The sequence below is a fragment of the Pediculus humanus genome, genomic scaffold, assembly GCF_000006295.1.
Source record: "Pediculus humanus corporis 1103172107561 genomic scaffold, whole genome shotgun sequence".
Taxonomy (NCBI): Eukaryota; Metazoa; Arthropoda; class Insecta; order Psocodea; family Pediculidae; genus Pediculus; species Pediculus humanus.
The window spans coordinates 448,904-475,248 of record NW_002987176.1 but is presented as its reverse complement, the minus strand read 5'-3'; the positions used below and the strand labels follow the sequence as shown (position 1 = coordinate 475,248).

The 26,345-nt window shown below is 27.5% G+C and overlaps 1 protein-coding gene across 1 annotated transcript; it reads left to right on the top strand.

Moving 5' to 3' along the window:
• Positions 1-16,024: 16,024 nt before the first annotated feature.
• On the top strand, positions 16,025-25,828 carry Phum_PHUM213170 (Homeobox protein extRadenticle, putative; the record flags this gene model as incomplete). The annotated part of the gene is made up of 6 exons (XM_002425603.1): positions 16,025-16,032; positions 16,240-16,483; positions 18,785-18,975; positions 24,294-24,429; positions 24,584-24,680; positions 25,635-25,828. The coding sequence occupies 6 exons, from the start codon at positions 16,025-16,027 to the stop codon at positions 25,826-25,828; spliced, it is 870 nt and encodes a 289-aa protein (XP_002425648.1).
• Positions 25,829-26,345: the final 517 nt, after the last annotated feature.

The following is a 26,345-nucleotide window of genomic DNA, read 5'->3' as shown; positions in this document are numbered from 1 at the left end:
TTTGTAACTACAAAATATTTTTGTTTTTTTCTTTAAAATAATTTCTATAGATAAACAGAATATATTCCTTTCTCTCTCTCTCTCTTTTCAAGTTGATGAAATTATAAAAGAAAAAGGAAATTATTTAAAAAAAGAAAAAGAAAAATTTTTTTTTACTTTTAAAGAAAAGTTTAATAGGAAATTCGGTTTGGTTTGGTGTTGAATAACGAGCAACGGTTTGGAAAAAATGATTCTTGAACCGCGGAGAAGAGATATAGTGTAAACGAGGTTCCATGAATAAAAGCCGTCTGCAATGACCCTTGAAATTAATCGTCGATTCTTTGTTTTTTTTTTGTCTCGAGGGAATAGGAAGAGATGATAGTAACTTCTTTTTCTTTTCGAAGGGAGTAGGAAAAGGAGGGAGGAGAAGAGGAAGGGGGGGGAAGAAAAAATAACGTGAAAGAAAATTCCCTTTTTTGGTAATTGTTAACAAACTATTTTATTTTTTTAATTTTTATTTTTAAATTTATTCGGTGCCATTTTGCGCGTTTGCCATAATGATCATCATCATCGTCGTCGTCATCACTTGCCTTATCAATTACAATGTTGGTAGACCTTGATATAGGTGTGACGTAAAAAAAATTTTTTTTTTTTTTTTTTTTTCGATTGTGTAATAAGACTTTACTGTTTTTTTTATATATATATATATATTTAATTTTAAAAGTTGTCATTTTTCTTTCGTATATTGATACTAATCGTGTAACTTTGGAAAGAGAGAGAAAGACAAAGATAATAATAATAATAATAATATTTTTTGATATAAATTTCAACTTTCTAATGCTCCCTGCCGTGTTTTACATTATTATTATTATTATTATTATTATTATTATTATTATTATTATTATTATATTTTTTTTCTCCCATGTAAACTTTTAAAAATTATTAATTTTTTTTTTTTTTTTTTTTTTTTTTTGAGTTTTTACCGATTTAAAAATGTGATAAATGAAAAAAAAATTATCATTATTATTATTATTTCCCCTTTCCTTCCCCCCCCCCCCGTTAAAAAAAAAATTTTTTTTACTTTTTGTAAGGGGGGGGAGAGGTAAAAAAAAAAAAAAAAAAAAAGTTAAAGATGTTACGTTTTAAACGTCAAAAAATAAAATTTTTTAAGACATGACTTGAAGCAAAAGAATTAAATGTCGGATAAAAAAGAAAAAAAAAAGAAAAAAGATGGAAAAAATTTTTTAACATTAAAATTATTATAAAACAATAATAATGATGATAATAATAATAATAATAATAATTTTTTATTACGTTTTTTAATATTTAAAATTTGAGATGAAGTCGTAGTATCATTTTTTTTAAGCAAAAAAAAAAAAAAATTGTAGCTCAGTTTCTTGAAGTATTTCTAGAATTTTCGACTTTAAAATTAATCAAACCTTTTTTTTAAATATAATAATAATAATAATAATAATAATGATGATGATGATGATGATGATGATGATGATGATGATGATGATGAAAAAAAAAAAGATAAAAAAATTTATGGAGTGAATCGGATTTTTGCAGCTCATCAAAAAGAATTATCAAAGTCTTGAGACTGATTCGTTTCAATGAGAATGGTTCCCGTGAGACTTTCCTTTTTTTTTTTCCTTTTTTTTTTCCTTTTTCTTTTCTTTTTCTTTTTCTTTCTTTTCTTTCTATCATTCAGAACGCCCTCCGCCATTTTTACTTTTTTTTTTTTTTTTTTTTTTTTTTTGGGCCTCTGGAAAAAGGGTAAAAATAATTTTGTAAGATTTTGTTTGAATTGTCCGGTCCTGGAAAATTTTTTTTTTGAATTTTCTAACGTTTTCGAAATGGTTGAATTGTTCTTTTTTTTTTTTTTTTTTTAAAATACCGACTTTGTGTGAGTATACACAAACAAACGAAAAACACGTTTTTGTTAGAATGAAATTAAACCGCCGACTCGTTGTAGAGAAAAAAAAATAATAATAATAATAATAATTCGGAGCGAGTTTTTTTTTAAAAAAAAAAAATCCTTCATAATTTAACTCTCAATTGCAGGCACACGAAAATGGTTGTTGCGTATAAAGTTACTTAATATTACTCGGAATACTTGTTTTTGGTTCTCCTTTCCCCTTCCCCCCTTTCCCCCATCTTATTTTTAATGGAGAATTAATTTTTTTTTTTTTTTTGATTTAATTTTCGCTTGAAAAAATAAAAAAAATAAAAAAAAAAAGGAAAAGAATTTTCCAATGATGATGGTTTTGTAGCAATTAATTTTAAATCCCTCGGTGCAGCGCTTAGTTAAAATTGGATCTAAACTTTCCAATTGGAAACTTATAATCGCTGAGTTAATCTTTTCTTCGCATCCACCTTTACCATTTTTTTTCTTTTTTTTCGTTAAGTCTTCTTCTTCAAAGTTTTCCATTTTCTAGAAAATTTTATTTTTAACGCTTCCCCGCCCCTCCCCCCCCTCTCTCTCTCTTTCGTTAAAGAAAATAATTATTTTCAGTTATTAAAGTTTAAAAAAATTTTCTTTTTTTTTTTTTTTTTTGCTTACCTAACGATAAGTCGATTTGATTAATTTGTGTGTATGTTAATAATAATAATAATAATAATTATGTGAATTTTGTTTTACGAAAATTCAAAGGTTGCACGGGTTTGCGCGTGGGTGCGTGTGTGTGTTTTTTTTTTTTTTTTAATTCTAATGGTAAATATCGTCGTAAAGTATCGGGGAAAAAAAAAAAAATTTTTTTTTTTTTTTTTTTTTTTTTTTTTAATTTTTTAAAAATAAGTTAGGAAATGAATGAAGGAATAAACTTGTATGGTGCCCATGGGACAAGTTATAAAGAGAGATGGACTGCCAGAACTTTTGCCCTAGACTTAAAGATATGGAAAGGGAAGGAAGGAAGGAAAGCTGACGGGGAAAAAAAAAAAAAGTTTATAGGGAAAAACGAAAGAAAAAAAAAAAAAAAAAAAAACTCCTCATATACGTTTTTGTTTTCTCTCTCTCTCACTCACTCTCTCTCTCTTTGTGTGAGCGTGTGTGTATGTGTGTGTGTGTTGTGTGTGTGTTTTAGACGTGCGTGCGTGCGTGCTTTGCGCGCGTGCTCGCTATTTTTATCCGTATATATATATATATATATATATATATATATATATATATATATATATATATCTGTGTGTGTGTATATGTATGTGCGTATGTATGCGTGTGTGTGCGTGCGTGTGTCGGAACAGATGTTCTTTAAATAATATCTGCGACTTTTTTTTCTTTCTTTTTTTTTTTTTTTAATATTCTTTAATTTAAGTTTTTTGTTTTTTTACTTTTAAAAGGTGTTCGTATCTTTTATGTTGATATTATTATTATTATTATGGCAATTATTATTATTGTAAAAAGCCCTTAATCAACCGATAGACGATTAATTAAATTATTAACTTTGTTATCGTATGCGTAATAATAATAATAATAATAATAATAATAATAATAATAATAATAATAAAACGGTCTCAGAGTTAATCACTTTCATTATTTTTTTAACATTGATGGGCAATGATTTTAATTTCGAATCGTACTCGAAACTCCTTCCCCCCCCTCCCCGCACTCTCCCTATTTGACTTTCAGGTTTAATTTTTTTTCTTTTTTTTTTTTCCTCCTTATTTAAATGTTTGACTTTTTTTTTTTTTTTAACATTGTTGATAAATTTTCCATGTATGTATGACGTAGTTCAACGACGATAATAACTAATAAATTACATTTATTCTTTTAGTTTGTGAAGTAAAAATACTAATAATAATAATAATAATAATAATAATTTTGTCGAAGATTTGTAATCTGGCACAATTTTTGCATTAACTACATTGTAAACTGATAATAGTAATAATAATAATAATAATAATAATAATTTTTTCGTTTTGTTTTTACGACTAAAAATTCAGAAAAATTTACATTAATTGTGAAAATATTCAAAAAAAAAAAAAAAAAGGTGTGGGTGAGTGTAATAAAATAATTTTTACATATCTGAAAAATAAATCTGTTTTTCTAGTCGATGTTGTAAAGGGAGGTAGGGAGTGAGTGGGGGAGTGGGGGAAAATACAAAACAAAGCAAAAGGAAAAACGGAGGAAAAAAGAATTCGTGTTTTTAAATTAAAAGTAACAAAAATTTTTTCTTTGTGCCGAATTATTTTTTTTTTTTTTTTTTTTCTTTGTTTCCCGCATTGTGGGGCACGCGCGCCTCGCAGGGAAATCAATACGCCGGTTTAAGCTTTTCCCTTTTGCCTTACTTGCTAGCCATGAGCTCCCTTTTTTTTTTTTCTCTCTTTTTTCTTTTTTCTTTCTTTCTTTTTCCTTTTTATTGCGTTTATATACACTCAATCTTCATTGATAAAAAAAAGCTTTTTTTTTAAATTTTATTAATAATCAAATATTATGACGTAGTATTATTATTATTATTATTATTATTATGTCGAAAATTCAAGGTTAGGTTTAAAAAAAAAAAAAAAAAATTACCCGTAATTTAAATGGTAGTATTGCTGTTAAACTATGCTGATGTTGAACTTGTTGTTGTTGTTGTTATAAGAATTGTCTTTTGAAAAATAACTCGAAGGTATTTGTGTGTGTGTGTGCGCGTGTGCGTGTGTACGCACGTACTCGCGTACCTTATGGTCGGCTTATTAATTTTGTTTTTTCTTTTTAAACTTCGGTGGTAGATTTTAAAAATGCCTACCTAAAAATAACGGTAAAAGTCATTATACCGAGACAAGTCTCGTCGTGTATGTATAATTTTTTATTTAAACAAGTTTAATTTAGTTTTATGAAAAATCACCGATTTAGTTGATATCCCCTTTTTTTTTTTCATTTTAAATTGTTACCATATTATATTTAATTTAAAAAGAGAAAGGAAGAGAGGTAGAGAGAGAGAGAGAAAGTCGCCGAGTATGTGTCTTTTATTCAGTTTTTTTTTTTTGTCTTTTTTCGGATTATTACAAAATTCTCTGCTACATTTTTCCAAAACTTGTCAAGTTTTATTTGTGCATTATAAATAAGAGAGAAAGAGAGAGGTAGAGAGAGAGAAAAATTATTATTTCTTTAAACAGTGTTTTATGTAAAGAAAGTAAGGTACGCGCGAGGTGATGTGATGTTCCATGCCATTATTTTTAATTCTTTGAGGTCATCGGCTTATTTAATTGCCACCCACTCGACAACCATTTGCTTTACCTGGATGGTGGATACGTTGTCTGTTAACCTTTTCCCGATGCCCTTGAAAGCAAAGATAAATTTTTTTTTTTTTTTTTTAAATATTTTATACCATGAGTGATTTGATGAAGTAACTTAACGTTATAACCTTTTTTTTTATTATACAAATTATTTGAAAATCCACCAATCAGTCATCAATCGATTTATTAAAAATACTTCCAATACCAATTCAGTTCAAATACCAATTTTTTTTTTTTTTTTTACCTGTTTAAATAATTTCGACGTGATTCATTTTAAATCAGGCTTGTTATTATTATTATTATTATTGTCTTAAACCTCGATAGGAAGGAACCTTTTTCTCCCTCCTTTTATATCCGTTTATTATGTTTGTTTTAAAGTAGTGGTAGTGGTAGTAGTAGTGGTGGGTTATTATTAAAACTTCATAAAAATGTTTAAATAAAATACAGTACAGATGTTGGTCGAAATTACTTTATTCTTAAATAATAATAATAATCTGTGTTATTTAAAGCCTAATTTATTGCTTTTATTTTATTTTTTCAAACTCTCCATCTTTGTAGTGTTCAGGTTCTCAGGTTCAGTTTTTCTTTCCAAACAACATTTTTATATACATATACAATGAACGGAATTTTCTTTCCTTTGAATTTTCTTTTTGAAAAACAAACAAACAAAGGAAGGAGTGACGAGAAAGGAAAAAAAATTATTTGATTGAAATCCATCTTCATTTATTAATATATATAATAAATAATTTATTGTCGTTTCTTCTGCCCCCTTTCTCCCTCCCCTTCCCCCCGTAGAAATTACGATTAAATTTTAATTTTTTTTTAGGCGATTATGTTTTGTTTATTTTATTGTTGATAATGAGCGAGTGTGAGATATTCTAGAATGGATGCCGGCGAAAGACCACGTGAAAAGTTTATACGGGATTAGATCTTATTAAAAATAATAATAATAATAATAATAATAATAATAAAAATGATAAAAATGAAAACAATAATAATAAATTAATGTTAAAGGGTAATTTAATTTTTTTTATTCCCCTTTTTTTTTTTTTTTTTTTTTTTTTTTTTTTTTTTTTTTTTTGATATTCGGGTAAAATATATTATAGAAAAAAAAGGAAAAAAAATAATCGAAATAATGATGATAGTGTTTAGTTATGACACGATCAACGGGTAACCTTTTTCGAATTTTTTTCGAATTTTTTTTTTTTTTCTAATTTAAAACAGTAAAAAAAAAAAGGAAAACACTCGTGATGATGATGATGATTATGATAATAATGAAACAACGATTAAGGTCCTATATAATTATAGTGGATTTCGTTTACAGGGTAATTAGTTAATAGCGTTGTGGCAAAATATATTTAATTTTCATTGAGCTCCCTAATAATAATAATAATAATAATAATAATATAATTTCATACGTTAATCGTTTCGTTTAAACCCTGTGAACTTGTTTAGGACGAAAATAAATCCAGTTTTAATTTTTATGGGAGAAGAAGAAGAAGACAATCATCATCGGTGATTTACATTTTCGTATAAATATACATACATAGATACATAAATAATTAAGTATTTAAAATAATTTCTACCTTGTTAATTGATGAAACCGCGAACGTAATAACCGGTAATAATCTCATTATTATTCAATAATAATAATAATAATAATATCAATAATGGTAAAATTTAAAAGTCGTTAAAAATTATATGTTGTTAAAAAAAATTATAATTTTATTACAGGGTATACAGTAATAAATAATTTGAAAAAAAAAAAAAAAAAAACTTAAACTCGGGAAGTAAACAGAATAATAATAATAATAATTATTATTATTATTATTATTTTTTATTATTATTACTACTACTACTAAATAATAACTCAATTTATTATCGACTACAAGAAACTTAACATTGTTGTTTGTTTATTAATTAATAGTCGTTGTTGTTGTCTTACTTTATGTACATATGACAAGATTTGCGTAGTTTGTCGTTATCTCTTATCACATCCACATGAATTCTCGAATCTTCGTTGCAGTTTTTTTTTTTTTTTCGGGAGTGGGGGGTGGGAGGGATTCAGTTTGCATAAATGTTTTTTTAAATTGTGCCATTTGTGTGTGGTGTATGCTCTTAAAAAAAAAAAAAAATTTCCCCGCCCGGTTTCCCGACGATAAGAATATTTTTATTAATTAAATTCATTATTGTTAAAATGATGTGTCGGTTGTCGGATTTGTTCTCTGTCTTATTTTTGTTTGTTTGTATTTGTTTGTTTTAGTGTGCATCGTGTTTTAAAATAATTATTTCTTTATATGTACATATAAACAAAACAGATATGCTAATGTAGTTTTTCTCTTTACAAATCGTACTTTTCACGATAATCGTGTTTTACTAATTTAGAACAAACGGCACAATCGATTGTTTGTTTGTTGTTTTTTTCTTTTTTTCTTTTGTGATTTGGAATTTTTTTTTGTTTTTGTTGTTGAAAGAAATTTTTTTTTATAATTACAAATTCGTATGTTTAATAATAATAATTTGAAATAACTGCATAATTTAATAATAGTCCTTCGTTTTTTTCGTTTTTTCGTTTTCGTTTCATGACAAGTTTTCTGTTCTTGTCAAAATCCAATCATAAAAAGGATTTCCGGTTTTAAAAAGTGAAAATTTTTTCCCAGAACGATTTTTACTTTAATTCATCATCGCGTTTTTTTTTTTTTTTTTTTTAAATTCTCTTTAAATATAGGTTTTTTTTATAAAAAAAATAAAGCATGGTGAATTTTGATATAATTGCTGTGTAATTAGAATTGGTGGGGGGAGGAGTTAAGGGGGCAAATGTGTAGGAGTTGATTTTTCACCTTTAACGTTATATTTAAATATGTGGGGGGAGGGCAATGAATGAGAGAAATTTTTAAAACGTCAAATTGATTTTAATTAATGAATTAATATAACATTTTGTTACGATGAAAAATTTTTTTTGGTTGGAAAATTATTTTGTACAACCCTGAAAAGGAAAAAAAAAAAAAAAAGAATCTAAAGGAAAAATATTTTTATTTAAAAAAAAAAGAAAAAAAGAAAATATATAGGGTTCGTTCGAGCTGCATTTCGTTATTTGAAAAAAAAGAAGAAAAAAAAAGTTTTTTTTCTTCTTTTTTTCGTTTTCTTTTTCCCAGGGCTGAAAGAGAGTGGGAGGGAATGGGATGAGAGGAGGGGAAGGAGGAGAAGAAGGAGGGGAAATAGCAAAGACGACGGAAAATGAGAGAATGAGAAAGAGAAAAAGGAACGATCTAAAATACGTGAACTGGTTCGGGAAACGGTTTTGCCCGAACGCCTGCTTGAAATACCGATTTTAAAACCAATACTAAACGCCAGAAAATATTATTTTTTTCAAATGATATGACACTTTATGTTCTTTTTCTTTCTCTCTCCCTACCCTTCCCCTCCCTCTCCCCTCTCCATTCCATTCTCTTTTTTTTTTTTTTTTTAAATAGCAAATCGGAAAATATATAATACTCACGGCATGTTAAATCGTAATGAGTTCTCAGAATAAATAAATAAATAAAAATTATTAAATTTCACTCAACTTTTAACTTCTTTGTTTTCTAAGGATTCTAAAGATTGGGTTGAAAAAGCAAAAGGAAAACTTTAATTCACGTTTGTTTTTAACATGACTTCCGACTTGTGATTTTTTGTTTTATCATCATCATCATTATTATTATTATTATTATTGGCACGAATGATTTTACAAAGTGGAAAAAGAAAAGAAAAGAAAAAAAAATTATTCATTGTGTTTTTGATGTAGTAAATGTAAAGTTTTATCGTGTGTGTTTTATTGTACTTCCCTCGATTTTGCGTCGTATATACTCTCATGACGATGACGATGATGATGATGATGATGATAATTAATTACAGTAAAACAACCGGGAAATTTTGATTTAAAAACAAACAAACAAACAAACAAACATTTGCTTTGATTTGATGATCGGCCATAATTGAAAAAATAATGGCGCTAGTGTCGTTTATATTTATATTGAAAAGCATACGTTGAATTTTAGTTCATTTTTTTACCGTCAGATAAAAGTATCACATTTAAGGGATGTATATTGTGGGGGGTGTTGAGAAGGAAAGAATGATGAAGGAATAGGAATAGGAAAAACAGAAAAAAAAATGGTGGAAATTTTTTTTTTTTTTTTTTAAATGAAAAAAATGTCCTAAAACTGAGTTTTTACTTTTTTTTTTTTTTTTTTTAAGAGAGGGTTGGTTGGTTGGTTTGCTTTACGATATTTTTATGTAACTTTGAGTACTCGTATGTTTATAACCTCGTAAAGATTGCATTTGCTTTTCTTTTATTTTTATTTTTTTTTCTCTCTCTCTCTCTCTCTCTCCCGATGCCTTCTCCATTTTTATTTTTTATTTTTTTTTTTTTACTTCATTTTCAAAGCTTTTTGCTATTTTTTTCTCCTCTTTTTTAGATTTATTTCGACAATGAAAACTAAAGATCAGGTTTAGCACTTATGACCTTAAAGAATAACTACTGTTTTATTTTTTCTGTGGACTTTTTCATTTCTCGCTTTTTTTTTTCTCTTTTTTGACACCCGGGGTAAATAAATATTTTATTATAGGAAAATGGAAAAATAAATTTTCCCGCGTTTTAAATAATTTTCTTTACGGTTTTTTTTTCGATTCGATTGATTAAAAATAATCACGTGTAAAAAAATTTGTAATTATAATAATAATTATTCCTATGGGGAAAGAAAGTAGAAATTAACGATGAGAGGGTGGAAGGGAGAGGGAGATAAAAGAAAAAAAAGGTTTTGAGCTGACTATGACCCTTTCAATTGGGTTCTTTTCTACAGCTTTAATAATGTCAAGAGGTTGCCTAATGCTAAGAGGTATCGAGAAAAAGAAATGAAGGTTCATTTTTTTTTTTTTGTTCCTTCAAAAGAAAAGGCAAAACTGTCAACCTTTCCACTCTTTTAAAATTTCACTTTTCTTCCTCATTTTCTTTTCTTTCTTTTTTTTTTTCTTTCTTTTTTTTTTCTTTTTTACTTTTTTTCTTTCTTTCTTTCTTTCCTCCCTCCTACGCAAAATCACCCTTTTCCCTTACCTTGTTTCTTTTTCTTTCTTTTTTTTCCACCCCATTTTTTTTTTTTTTTTGTAATATCTTCGGAAAAAGAAGAAAGGAAAGGAAAAAAAAATTGTTAAAAAATGTATAAAACAAAAAGAAAAGAAAAGAAAAAATTGTTCAAAAATTCATTCATTTAGTAATTTTTTTTTTTTGGGTGTGTGTATGAAAATTTAAAGTTTTTCTTTTTTTTCGTGGGGAGGGTGGAGGGGGTGATTTGAAAACAAAAAAAAAATTGGTTTTCCCAGAAATGAACGCAAAAAAAAAAAAAATGAAAAATAAATTTTTATCATGTAGTCCTCCGTTGCTTTTTAAAAAGAGAGAGAGAGAGAGAGAGAAATTCAACGAATTGAAGTTGAAGTTACTTTTAACATGATAATAATAATAATAAGTATTTCATAGTCTGCTGGATAGAAAGACTGACTGGACTGGACTGAACTGGAAAAAAAGTGAAGGGCAAACAAAGATCGATTTAACTCGAGGTTTAAATTATTTAATCCCCTTTTTGAAAATATTCTACAATGATGACCTTTGGGGGGCAAAAGAAATATAATTAAATTGTTGTACGTTATTTTTCGATTATTTCTTTTTTCTCCCCCCCTATCTTCCCCTCTCTCTCTCGCAACTTTTTTTTATAAATTTTATTTCAAAATCCCTACCTTACGCGCTGGCATGTACATAAACGTTTGCGAGATGTGAAAAAATATTCTCTCTCTCTCTCTCTCTCTCTCTCTCTTTCTCATATTTCTTACATCAATAAACAAAAAAAACCCGTTAAAAATTCGTACAATTCGAAATTTCTAATGCACACGCACGCACACACACACTTTTTTTTGTTCAAGTTTTATTTTATTAATAATACTAATATTAATATGATTACAAGCCACATTTTTCTCTCTCTCTCTCTCTCTCTCTCTCTCTCTTCTCTCTTCATCTCCGCCTTTTTCATCGTCTTCTTCCTTCCGCCTCCATTCATAAATTACATAAAAACCTTCAAATGAATGTGTAATTTTTTATTTATTTGAATAGGTTCGATAATGAGATTTTATTGTTCGAAAATAATAATAATAATAATAATAATAATGCGAAGAATTATGACCGTGTATTTTGAGTCCGCACGTTTACCCTTAAACTTACTCTTTTACGCGCGCGTTATCGGTATTATTATTATTATTATTATTATTATTATTATTATTATTATTATTATTATTAATTTTATTTTCATCCATTTTTAAAACGGTTTATTAATTTGAATGACTTGAGTTTTTTTTTTCTCTCTCTCTCTCTCTCTCTTTCTTCCCCCTTCCCCTTTGCTCCCCTTTCCGTAACAAAACGCATTTAAAATCAGGTTTTTAAAAAAATGATTAGAAATCGAGATCATACCGAGGAGAAAAAAATAAAATAAAATGAAACCTGAAGCGCACGCACACGCACACGCACTCGCATCCACGAAGGATGGAAAAATAGGTACTCTCTGAGCGTTTTAACTTTTTATTTAAAATATATATACAAAAGAGTGCGTGTAATTTAATGAAAATAATAATAATAATAATAATAATAATAATGATGATGATGATAATGATAATACTCGGGGTTTTTATTTTAGTTTTATTATACTTGCCGTTATTATCATTTCTATCACTCGCGAATGCGATGTTGTTATTATTATTAATAATTTTTTAAAATTTATTCTAAGGGTGATTTGGCGATTCGCTTCGATTGGGGGATGACGGGGAAAAGAAAGGAAGTAGTGATAATAGTAGGTGGTGGTGGTGGTGGTTAAAGGGTAGGAGTTAATAATAACGCCATTTTTAAAATAATTATAATAATTAAAATTTTTTTTTTTGGTTGCGTTTGTCTTTTGTGTTGTGTTGTACGTAAATTCTCAAGTTATGAAAGAATTTTTTTTTTTTATTTGCTAAGGTCAAAGGTCGTTAATGTATTAATGATATTTTAAATAATTTCGTGTCTGAATCGTTTTTTTTTTTTTTTTGTTGATTTAAAACATCAACTTTTGCTTTTTTCTTTTTTTTGGGGGGTATAAAATTTTAAAGAAAGGCAAATTTCACAATTTTTGTGATGAATTTGTGTGTGTTTTTTAAAAATGTTGTGACTGAACATAAACATAAACATAAACATAAACATAAAATTATTATTATTATTATCAAATCCACACTACATTTAAATAGTTATCTATCTAATAACTCCTAAGTTTAAAATTTCAGCGTGATTTTTTTTTTTTTTTTGAATGAGATCATTTCTATGATTGTTTTGTTATTATTATTATTATTATTTTTTAATAAGTACTTTCTACCGTGGCAACAGGTGGCGTGGACTGATGAAGCCAAATTTTTTTTTTTTTTTAATAATTATCGGTTATAGAGAGAGAGAGAGAGAGAATAATCTAAAATCAAATACGGGATTCACACCACATATTTATATATCTACGGTGTGTCGATACACGGTTAGGTTTGGGCGTGCTAAGCACATGCCTCACGGCCTTTGTGTGTTGTTGTTGTGTTGTTATTATCATCATCATCATTATCATTATCTATAATATCAAACTTGTTATTTATCATGTTATTGTCAAAACGAGAGATTTTTGCAATTTTTTTGTTGTCGTCTTTGTCTTTGCGATTACATATTGAAAATTTATAAATAATTTATTGTTAAATTTTATAAATAAAAAATTTTTTCAAATAGAATATTTTTTAATAATATTTATTTATTTTTTTTTTAAAATGAAAATACTGGTTGATCGGAATTTTAATTTTTTTTTTTTTTTTTTTTTAAATAAAAAATGTCTCAACTTTACATGAGATTTTTTTTTTTTTTTTTAATTTCAATAAATTTATCATTATTGCCTATTCTTAATAATAATTCGATATTGAAAAACGTGTTATCCATATCCATAATTTAAATAGAAAGAGAGAGACAGGGAGGGGGTGGAAATCGTTCAATGAAAAAACGATAGAAGAATAGGTAAAAAGTTTTTGTTTAAAAAAAGGTATATATAAGTGTAGCCAAATAGAAAGAAAGAAAGAAAGAAACGAAAATTCAGTAATTAAAGGTTGTTGTTGTTGTTGTTGTTTGAGGAGGTTCTCTGTAATCTTTGGAAAATGCAAATTTTCCTTCGCACTCACTTCCATTTACTACTACTTTGCCTTTTCGAGATAATTAAACTCGTGTAATTTATGGGAAAAGCAAAGGGAGTGAGTGAGTGAGTGAGGGGGTAGGTGGGTGGGTCGCGGTGGTTGTTGGAAAGGATTTTATTCATGAGTTTTGTTTTCTGTCTCGTTGGGAAGACCTTTTTCTTGATTTATTTTAAACCTTGATTCTCGATATTCAGTTTTTGAAACTCCTTTTTTTTTTCTTTTTTTTTTTAGAAAGTTTTGCCTTTCGTTCGTTCCTTCGTTTGTTCAAATTAGATTTTTATTTATTTATTTATTTATTATTTTTGCAAATTATTATTATGTATGCCTGATATTTGTTTTTGTACGTAATGAATGAAATCATTTTAAAACAGGAGAGATTTTTTTTCTTTCCTTTTTTTTTTTTTTTTTTTTTTTGGGAGAAAAAATAAAGATTGATATAAATCATGTTTCGATTGGCAACTACTTACCAGACTTTAAAAAAAAAAAAAATGATAGGTTGAGCAGTAATAATAATAATAATAATAACCGTGCGCGGGTAACCGCTTTTAAATCCCTCCGACTAACTATTACCGTGGAAATGAGACGAGAAATAATTAGGTAGTAAAAAAAAAAATAACTATTAGGAGGTAACACGCGAAGAATATAATTGTGTGTGTGTATATATATAGTTATTAAACTAACTTTCATAATCGAAACACATACGTTCGATAAAAATCTGTCTTTGATTTTTTTTTAACTTTGTTTGATTTGTTTTGAATTGGTTGCTTCGGAAAAAAAAAAAAAAAAAACTATAATTTAATTCTCTTCTGGTTTTGAAAAAAAAAAAAATATTCTTGTCTATACATGACAGTAAAGGAGGTATGAAAGAAAAAAAAATTTTTTTTTTTTTTTCTATAATGTTAAATTTAACGTGGCAATTGTCGAGCGGACGCTGTGGGAGTCCAGTCAAAATACTCGTGCGGGAGGTCCCATCATCCGACATTTTTTTTTAAGAAATAAATTTTAAAATTATATATAACGTATTTTATTTTTTAAAAAATACGTTCTTATTACTGATAATATTGTGCAATAAGAAAAAAGAGGAGGTTGCTGGAGAAAAAATAATTATTATTATTGAGCTCATTTTAAAATATTAAATTTTCTCTGTAGAATGTAGTAAGGACCAACCAACCCTTGCGCGATTCACTCGGACGCGAAAAAAGTGAAAATTTTACCCCTTAAAAAAAAAAAAAACTTTTTGTCGACACATATGGCGGTCACGGTTTTCGTTACGGGAAATTCATATTTTTCCCCCCTAAGTTTTCCTTCCCTTTTCAAAAAAAAAAAAAAAAAAAAAAGAAAAAAGGGTAAGGAGAGTAAAAAGTCTTTGAGTTACTACAAAACGTTTTTCATCCCTTAAAAAAAATGCATTATTTTGTATTTATCATCTCCGAAAAAAACTTAAATGTAAACAAAACGTAGTATAAAATTTTTTTTTTTCTTTAATGTTTAAAAAAAAATAATAATAATAATAAAAGGACAGTTACCCCTCCCCTTCCCTCCCCTTATTCGTTGTAATAAATGTAATCAAATTGTAATATTTAAAAAAAAAATCTTGGATAAAAACAAGATGGCCAATCGGTATTTTTATTTTTTTTAAATATTATAATAAATTTAATATGAACGGCTGGAAAAAGTTTTAACGGTTTTTTTTTTTTTTTTTTTTTTTTTTTTTTTTTTTTTTTTTGGGTGGGAGAAATGATGATAAAAAAAAAAAAATAGGAAGCGATTGATTTGAGGGGATTAAATTTCGTTGGTGTATATTTTTTTTTTTTTTTTATAAAGGAAAACGTGAATTGACGTAAATTGATCATGATCTTTTCATATGTGACATTGACTGGGGGGGGGGAGAATTTCGGTGAATGAGAGAGAGAGAGGGGTGTATATGTATATATATATATATATATCGGTAAAAAAGGAAGGGGTTGAAAATCGAGAGGCGTTAAATCTGTTATAACTGACACGCACATATTTCTCTATTCTCTTGTATATGATATTTTCCTTTAATGATGTTGTGCTCTTGCACACCGGAGGGAGCAAAAAAAAAAAAAAAAAAATTAAAACTCCATGACAATGATTTTGGCAAAAAAAAAAAATAATAATAATAATAAAAATTTAAATTTTTTTTTTTTTTTTTTTTTTAATTATTGATGATGATTGAAAGTAATTTAAGTTCACTTAATTGTAATCGTTATTAATGAAGATTTATTTTGTCGTGTCAATAAATTCATATCAAATTTATTTTCAATCGAATTTTATTATATATATATTTATTTTATACTGGAAAAGTATTTTATATATATTTATTTATTTAACGAATGAATGCTGACTAAAAAGAAAAAAAGAAAGAATGAAAAAAAAAAGATTAAAATTATATTTGTGTTGTTTTTAATGTATGTTATTGACCCTTAGCGTGTGTGTGTGTGTGTGTGTTTTATTAGGCAGAGAATGGTTGATGTTGATTGACTGTGCATGAAGTTTCCGCTCCGTACTTTGTGCATGTAAACAACAAAATATAAAAAAAATGGCGAAGTTATAAGGTTCCCCTTTTTTTTTTTTTTTTGGTGTTTGAATCAATTTTTTTTTTTTTTTTTTTTTTTTTTTTAACGATCGTTCGCCTCGGTAATATTAAAACATAAAGAGAGAGAGAGAGAGAGAGAGGGAATGTTCCCGAGTCGGTATAAAAAAACAAATTAATAATATTTAAAAAAATGTATAAATTTTCGTTACAGTTTTGAGCTTAAGAAACACACAAGAAGAAGAACCGCCAGATCCGCAATTGATGAGGTTGGATAACATGTTGATTGCCGAAGGTGTTGCGGGACCCGAAAAAGGCGGTGGTGCGGGAGCCGCGGCTAGTGCCTCGGCTGCAGCCTCAGGAGGACCCGGCCAACCTGATAACGCCATCGAGCATTCGGACTACAGAGCAAAACTCGCTCAAATAAGAGCTATCTATCATCAAGAATTGGAAAAATACGAGCAGGTGAATATAAATAAATTATTATCATTATTGAATTTTTACCTTTTATTACTCAATATAAATCATCATCATTATTTTTAAAAAAAAAAAAAAAATAATAATAATAATAATAATTTGATGATTTTAAAGTTGTGTTGAGGTCCCTCGGTTTGGTTTCGATCACGTGCACAGGTTTTTCTTCTTCTTCGAAAAATGTTCAGTAGGCTTTCTCTACCTATTATTCCCATATTTCATTTCATTTCCTTTTTTTTTTTTTTTTTGAAGTCTGAAAGTTTAGAAACATCCAGAAAAAAAGTACGATAATAATAATAATAATAATAATAATAATAGGTTTTAATAAAAAAATTATTAATTGATGCCATGTGAGAAGAAAGTATAAATTATTACACCATCGTTTTAATAATTTATACCACGTTTTTTTTTTTTTTTTTTATTTATTTCGCATCTATCTATCTATCTATGTATCTATTCATCTATTTTTCATAAGGATTTTGTATTAAAAAAATAATAATAATAATAATATGAAATGAATTAAACATAACCGACTAATTCAAAAAGTTTTTTCTTTTTTTTTTTTTTTTTATGCAAATTGAATCCGTGCCAGAGAATTTTTACATAATTTTATAGGAAAATTTAACATTGAATTACACATACACAAATTATTATTAAAAAAAAAAGATAGAAAAAGATAGAAAAAAGGAAAGAATGAAAGAAAGAAAGAAGGAAAGAAAGAGAAAAGTAGTAAAACAAATGATATGTTCAGCCATTTTTGTTTTATTTAAAAAAAAAAAAAAAAAAAATATTTTTGGCTTAGAATTTTATATAAATAAAATTTACATTTCAAATCTTGATTTTTCTTTTTTTTTTTGTATTTTCGATTCTATTGAGTTTTAAGTTTACAACACACGATTCTGTGGTTTTTTTGCTGTTGGACCCTATAAAAAAAAATCAAAAAAGAAAAGTTTTTCTTATGTTTTTTTTTTTTTTTTTTCCTCAAGTCAAATTTAAAATCATTCAAGCTTACTTCACTCGATAAATTCTCATAAATTACATGGTTTTCCCGTTTCCACATTTTTCCAATAAATTACAAGAAAAGAAAAAAAAATTTAGATTTTACTAAAAGAAGAAAAAAAAAAAAAAAAAGAAAGAAAAAGAAAAAAAAAAAAAAAAAAAAAAGAAAACATAAATCTAATTTCCAAAATGTCTTTCCTTTTTGTATGCTGTATCGCCCTTATCCGCCTCTACTTTTTTTTCTTTTTTTCATCCGCCAAGTTGAAGGTTTAATATCCTGTTAGGAGGGATGCAGCAGCAGCAGCAGCAGCAAAAAAAAAAATTTTCTTTCTTTCTTTCTTTCTTTCTTTCTTTCTTTTGATATTTTCTTTTCTTTTTCTTTGTTGATTCTTTTTTATTATTATAATTTTAAATTTGCAAAATTTAACGTGTCTTATTATGATTTTTCTTTTCTTTTTCCTTTAATAAAGTTTTTAAAAATTGTGATAAAGAAGAAGCAAAAAAAAAAAAAAAAAAAAATTTATTAAATACCCCTTGAAATCATCATCATTATTATCGTTATTTTTCCCATACTTTTCCTTCACGTTTGTAAAAAAAAAGTAATGTTAAAAGATGCCGCCTTAAAGTCTCTCCTAATATTTTGGGGGGCGCCTTTTAGGCTCACTTTTAAATATTTTTTTTATCATTTGTTTAAATTTTATTATTATTATTATTATCGTATAACGATCATTGTTATTATTTATTTATTTATTTGTTTATCCACCTATTTATTTATTCATTCATTCATTCTGTGCTCTGTGTACAAAAAAACGTTTGGAAAAGGAAAAAAAAGTGGATGTGGATGTAATGCGAAAGAATCATAAACCAAATATAAAAAAAAAAAAAAAAAAAAGTAAATTAATAGTATGGTAACATAAATCATGTAATAAAAGATAATTGCACGACAAATAAAATGGCGAAGCAAAGATTGCGTTTTAACAGTTTGTGAGATGTAATTTTATTGTAACTTATTATTTTAATAATAATCAGGAGTCTATAAGATTTACGAGTTTACTAATACGACTCAACGTACGTATATCCGGTATTATTATTATTATTATTATTATTATGTATTTTTAGTTTTTTATATAATATCTCGAACCAATTACAAACCTGTAATTTTTAAATTACGGGGGAAGGGGGGGGGAAATAAAGAAAGAAAGAAGGAAAAAAATTTTTTTTTTAGTAGTAGTAAACAACGTGAGATCCGACGACGACGAGTTTATTATAATTTTTTTTTTTTATAATTTGCAGGCATGCAGCGAGTTCACGACCCACGTCATGAATTTACTCCGAGAACAATCTAGAACGAGACCCATAACTCCAAAAGAAATAGAAAGAATGGTCCAAATAATACATAAAAAGTTTTCGTCAATTCAAATGCAACTTAAACAAAGTACTTGCGAAGCTGTTATGATTCTCAGATCTAGGTTTTTAGACGCGAGGTGAGTCGTAATTAATTTTTCCTTTTTTAATTTTTTTTCCCGCCTTTTTTTGAAAAAAATTCAAAAAGGAAAGAAGGAAAGAGGGAACCCCCTTTTTTTTATTCCCAAAAACGAACCGCATTCAATGTCATTCAATTCTTTTTGTTGAAAATGTGTTGCATACGCAGAGAAATAAAAAGACGTCAGGTCTAATATTTCTTTTCTTTTTTTTTGAGGGGAGGGAAGGGGAGGGAGGATAAGGAAAAGCTTTGATGAAAAGAAAAATTTTTAAATTTACATATTGCTGATTTTTTTCTTTTTTTTTTTTTTTTTACCTACACGATTATTCGATTTCGTTTCTAGAACATTTAGATATGAGAATTTAAACTTTAGGGACATTTAAAAAAATATATTATTATTATCATTATTACGATGACAGAAGAAAGGTGATAGGTTTTTCAAAAAAAAAAAAAAAAAAAGGTTTTCTTTATAAATAAGTATATATATATATAAAAGAAAAAAAACAATTACATGAATTTAAAAAGAAAAAAAAGGGAAGGGAAGGGACGAAAAAACAAGGTAATAATTAAAATAAAGTCATGAATATAATTAAAAACAGACTTTTTATTAAAGTAATATTTAGAATTTTCTTTTTTCTTTCTATCTATCTTCTTCTTCTTCTTTATCTTCTTTTTCGTTTCATTCTGGTTCGAATCTTGTTTACATTTTTTTAATTTACATTGTTATAACATTAGGAAACATGTTCGTTGTAAACTTGCAGGCTATCTTGCATAGAAATAATAATTATTTGGTCATAAACGGTTTTAAATTTGTTGCATAAAAAATTTTCAGAATTATTATTATTATTATTATTATTATTATTAAACAAAACCTTTTGCGAAGGTTCGATGGGGTTCGGACACTAAAATGGGTTTTTTTTTCAAAAACAAATTAATTGTTTATAATCAATCACTGTTGGTGGTCTTTAAAATTTTAACTGAGTGTCTTGCGCCACAGAGAATCGTCTCGAAACAAACAACCTCGGAGGGGAGGGAGGGGAGGAGAGAGGGGGAACGTTACAAAATGTTTTTTTTTAAATTTTCGAATGTTGTTAAATTTGAGATTTTTATTATTATTATTATTATTATTGTTAGAAATATGAATAGGCTCGAGTTAATTTATTAAAAGAAAGTAAAAGGAAAAGAGTTCTACATCTACATCGGCACATCTCTCTCTCTCTCTCTCTGTTTAGATTTGAAATTTATGTTTATTGTTATTCATTCGTTAGAAAATAAATGTTACTTTTGTAATGATAAAGAAAGAGAAAGAAAATGAAAAACAATTCGAACGTATCTTGGAGTCAAAAAAACCGGAAATGCTTAAATAGTCGTCTTTTTTTTTTTAATTTGGTTAAAAATAATTTTTTCTGTTTGTTGTTCTTTTACTTTTGACGGAAATAACTGCCAAAAAAAAAAAATGTCTTATTAGGAGACGAAATTTTACTAAACGTGGAAAATTTTGCATTTATTGCAATTATTATTATTATTATTTATTTAAAAAAGGAAAGAAAAGAAAAGAACGTCATAGTTGCTTTTCTCCATAAGACTTAAAAGTAAAATTTTGCCCTAACCGAAAAAAAAGTGAAATGTTTTAAATGATGTTTTCTTGCTTATTATACTTTTGAAAATAAGGGAAGTTATGAGGAAAGGGTTTAAGAGGGAGAAATGATAAGCGAGGGGGGGTAAAAAGGGGAGAGAGAGAGAGAAAGAAAATGTATGCTTCATCAAAATGAGTTTAATTATGAATGAAAAAAAAAATTTTTTTTTTTGTTTTTTACATGTTGGAATTAAAAAAAAAAAAAAAAAAAAAAAAGTAGAATGATTGAGTGATTGAATTATGAAAATAGTGATCGAGACGGAGAGAGGGGGAAGAGGGAGGGAGAGAGAGGGGGGAAAAAGGGAAGAGGGGGAGAGAAATAAATGGGTAGTTGATATAAAAGGGATTTAATCCATGAGGAATCGAACCAAGAGGAGAGAGTTTTTCCAGCTCGTTTCTCACTTTTCTTTTATCATTTACTACCCCCTACCTACCTACCTACCCCCTGTTCACCATCTTTACTTTTTCTCCATCCCCCCCCTCTCTCTCTCTCTGTTTCCTACCACCCATCCCTTTCTCTCTCTCTCTCTCTCACATTTCCTTTCTCTTTTTCTCTTTCAGTTTTTTTTATTTTTTTATTTTTTTTTCTCCTCGTTCTTTCTTTCTTTCCTTCTTTCCTTCTCATGAAAATTTAAATAGATTTAGGGTTTCTTCGTTCTGTTGTTCATTTTGATTTACGGAATTTTATAAATTCATATCTTGAATGCTCACCGCCTCCATGTTGCTGTTGTTGTTGTTGTTCACCCCTTTCTCTTTTCCATTCATCTTTTTATTTATCTGAATTTTCTCAAGGATTTTGAAAATTTTGTTTTCCTTCTTTTTTTTTTTTTTTTTTTTTTTTTTTTTTTACACCCTTTGGTTGTATTGTTAAACACACTTTTTAACACACACACACTTTTTATTTGAATTGTTACAATAATGATAATGATGAATTTTATTACAATGATTTACGCGAAACGTGAAATTTAAAAGGAAAAATAGTAATAATAATAATAATAATAATTTTGAAATGATAAAAAAAAAAAAAAAAAACAGGAAAGTATTAGAATTGGGATTAGAAATGTCTCTCGTGTAAACTTTTTTCTTATAGTTTTTCTTCCAATTCAAACCTAACTTTTTTTTCCTTCATTTTTTTTTCTCCATATCTATCTTTTCTTGACCTTATTTTTTTTTATTAAGCTGCTAACTAAAAGAAAATTTTCCTCTTCTTTTTCTTCTTATTTTATTATTTCATGGTTTCTTTATTTTCGATTATAATAATATTTTTATTCTATTTTTCACTTGACATATTTTCTTTTTTCCTCTCGGTGGTTGGGAAGCTGGGAGGATGTGGGTGGGAGCATTATTACATAAATCATTTGAAAGGGGAAAGTTTAGTTAGTACCAATTTTTTAATATATTTTGTCACGTGATTTTGTTTTTCCGTATTTTGTAATTAAAAAAATGGGAAATCTTTAAGAATTTGGAAAAATTTACACGTCGCGAATGAGTTTTTCCGAAAATGACTTTTTCTCTTTGGAAAACCCTGTTAAATTTTACAATAAACCTTTTTTCGGAAAACATGTTTGTTGTTGTTTTACAACAAAAGTCGTCGTCGTCGTCGTCGTCATTTTTATTTGAAATTATAAAAATTTTTAAAGGTTTTACCTTTTTTTTTTTTTTTTTTTTTTTTATATTTTCGGTCCAGGGAAATTGAGCAAAATTTTCCAGCTCCATTTTTGGAACTTTTTTTCTTTTTTTTTTTTTTTTTTCTTATTTTATCCCGCTCGTATTTCATCTCATTTTTCTTTCCAAATAATTTTTTTCTTTCCTCCTCCTCCTCCTTTTTCTTTATTTGCTAAAAGTCGTCAAAATTATTCGATTAAAAAAAAAAAAAAAAAGGAAAAAAGGAAAAAAAAATTTTCTTCCTTTTTTTTCTTTCCTTTTTTTTCCTTTTTTTTTTAAAAAAAATTTCTTTAAATAGTTACAGTTAAAATCTAAAAAAAAAAAAAAGAAATGTTGACGGGTTTCTCTCGTATAAAAATTCATTTTGAATCTTCTCTTCCGAAATCTATTTTCTGTTTCTCGAAAACTCAGCTCTCTCTCTTTCTCTCTCTCTCGCTTTCTTTCTCTTTCCTTCCGCCTCCTCATCCGCTCTCTCCGTCTCATTTTCTCTCATCTCTCCTTTCCTTCTTCCTCCCCTCCCCCCCCCTTTTCGCCTTCTGTCGGATCAATGACGTAGGCTCCCCGTATCCATTTGCTACATTGTGCAGGGTGGACAGTGCCGGTTCTCGCTTACAGTTTTTATATTTTATTTTATTTTATTCCGTTCTTTTCCGTTTTTTCCTTTTCCTTTTTTTCCTTTGTGTCGTACAACTATTTATTTATTTATTTATTTATTTATTTTGTGATAGTACTGTGCGGATATTTTTTTTTTTGTAATAAATTTTCCATCCGAAAAAATTTTTCTTCTTACTTTTAGAAAAAAACTTTTGAAGGTGAAAAAATGGAAAATTTAAATAAAATAAAAAAAGCGGTTGTTGTTGTTGTTGTTGTTTCATATGAACGACATAAAAATATTTGATGACGTGTATAAGTGAATAAATATTATTATTATTATTTTATTACTTTAAAACTAGTTGTTCTTTTTCGGACAACAATTGTATATATTTTTCACATGCTGTTTTAATATAATCGATAAAAATTATAATAAAAAAAAAAAAAAGAAGTCGTTTACCTAGTGTTGTTATTTAAATAAATAAATAAAAAAAAATGTGGGAGAGAGAGAGAGAGAGAAAGAAAGAAAGAAAAAAAAAATAAAAACTAATAATTTCGGTCGTAATAGTAAAAACAACAACAATAATAATAGTAATGATATCGATGATAATAATAAAGATAATGATAATAATAGTGATTTACATGTCGTTAATTCGACGAGAATTTATTAATTTATTTTCTTCGGTGTTAAATCGTAAAACTTTTCAGTGATCCAATAAAAAAAAAAAAAAAAAAAAAAAAAGAGAAAAGAAAAAAGAGGCCATTAGAAATATTAAGTTAGAAAGAAAAAGAGAAAACAATAATGATAATAATAAAATTAGCCTTATTCCGTCACTGTTTAACTGTTCTCACACTCCTGCTCCTGCTTTTCCCTCATTCCCTAAAGTTCTTGGTTTTATTACGAAATTCCAGCAAGGGTGGAATGTGCGTTTCGACGTCGCTATGTTCTCCATTCCTCCTTGTGCACAAGCACCCAAAAATAAATCAAATATTTTGATAGGAAACAGCTTTTCCATTTCTTTTCAGTGTTTAATTATTTTTTCCTCCTACCCTCTCCTTCCCCACATCGTATAGCGCGCACATCTCCCTCCTCTCCCCTCCCCCCCCCTCTCTCTCTCTCTCTCGCTCTCTCTCTCTCGCGGCGAGATCCTCTTCCATGTGGAATAATTTCAGCAAATGTTTTTTTTTTCGTTTTCCCGCTGCCCAGATTCATTTTTCTTTAAACCATGTGGATTTTCTTTTTTTGCAACAACGATTGTGTGTGCCTGGACCCTATACCTTAAACCTCCGCGTTCTATAAGAAACAATGAGAATCGTTTTAGGTTTTTTTTTTTTTTTAACCTTTGACCTGATTAATAAAAAATGATGATGATGATGATGATAATATGACGTTTTTTTTTTTTTTTTTTTTTTTTTTGTTAAAACAGGAGAAAACGACGCAATTTTTCTAAGCAAGCGTCGGAAATATTAAATGAATATTTCTACTCACATTTAAGCAACCCTTACCCTTCGGAAGAAGCTAAAGAAGAATTAGCAAGGAAGTGTGGCATTACTGTATCGCAGGTAAATGTTTTTTTTTTTTTTTTTTGTTATCATCATCCGCGAGAAAATGGCGGGTTTTTGGCGGGAGACGGAAATGTGTGTACCGCCATTACGAATACACGTTCCAATTAGAGAAATGCATCTTTTTTGATTTATTGATTTTATTTTTAATTAGGTTTCAAATTGGTTCGGAAATAAACGGATAAGGTACAAGAAAAATATAGGAAAAGCTCAAGAAGAAGCAAATCTTTATGCTGCCAAGAAAGCTGCTGGTATGTATTCGTAAAAAAAAATTTTTTTAAATGACGTCACTTGTCGTTTTATTTTGTTAAATTGTGAGAAAGGAAAAAGGAAAGGTGATTCGATGGTAGCTAGCTTTAGTAGTAGTGGTAGTAGTAGTAGAGGTATTCATAGAGTAGAAGGGAAAGATAGAGAGGGATAGGGTATTTTAGAAGAAGAAGAAGGAAAAAAAAAAGTTTTGTGTTGTTATCTTTGAAAAGAAAAAGTTTTCTTGGATGGAATAAGGAAAAGAAAACGTTTTATCTCGAAAACCATTTTTCCTTTTTTTTCTTTTTCTCTTTTTTTTTTTTCTTTTTTTCTTTTTTTTTTTTTTTTAAATGTTCATTTCTTTTCATTTCCTTCGCAAAGCGTCGACAAAGTTTTTCTGCTCTTTCTTCTGTTACAGTTTTAATACTTTTCGGCTAGACTGTAACCGAACTCTATTCTTTTTATGAGAATATTTTTTTTTTTTCTTCTCCTTGTTTGAAAATATATACAGTTTCAAAAATAAAAAAAGAAAACTGGAAAAGTTTTCTTTGTCGTAGTTTTTTCTTTTTTCTCTTTTTTTTTTCTTATTGTTTTTATTAAATAAAAAAAAAAAAAAAAAAAAAAAAATGAAGATGTTTTAGTTTTAGCTTTAGCTTTATGCGATAGACTACTTTTAAATTTTTTTTAAATTTTTTTTTTTTTTTTTGGTCGTTTACATGCAGTTTGCGAATTAAGGCGTCAGAATTTGTCGCCAAAATGGCGCGCCCTGCAAATTCTATTCCATGTGAAAAAAAAAAAAAAAAATTTTTCTTTTCTTTTCTTTTCTTTTTGGCAAAAGATTAGTTTTTAGAATTTTTTTTTTTTTTCGTAAAATATATTATTATTATTATAATATTCGATCGAATGAGTATAAAAATAATAATAATAATAATAATAATAATTTTTTTTTTGTCTTGTAGGTGCTTCACCTTACAGTATGGGACCTGCCTCTCAAGGTACTCCGACTCCCATGATGTCTCCCGCACCTCCTGGTGGCCAGGATTCAATGGGTTATAATATGAACCTTAATGGAGGAGATTATAGTTCTTCCATGAGCAGTTCGCAGCCTCCGTATTCCGACGGAGGTTTAGGATATGATCCGATGCATCAGTAAGGTATGAAATTGTTTTTTTATTGTCATCGTTGTCGTTCTCACTCTTATTATTATTATTATTATTATTATTATTATTATTATTATTACATTTTTTTTTTTTTTTTTTTAATTAAAAGAAATTAAAAATCTGGATACTGGTAGATGATAAATTAAAAAACGGTAAAAGTCAAGGTTAACCAGTAACCATTTGAAGCGGACGAAACCGAAGAATCGTTTGCTATAAGTGAGGTCGAAGAAGAAGAAGAAGAAAAAAAATAAATAAATTTCTTTACAAAAGTTAACTCTTTTGTGTTTCTTTTTTTTTTCTTTTTCTTCTTTTACTTCATTATATTTAGTAGGTTCGATGATTTAAAAAAAAAAAAAAAAAAAAAAAATTTTTTTTGTTGTTGAATAACATGATTACCATTACCCAACATTACGTTGCTTAAATGGCGATAATAAAAAAGTAGGATGAGGAGGAGGGGGAGGGAAGAGGGACGGGAAACACACGCACGTAGGAGAGGGAAAGAGATGGAAA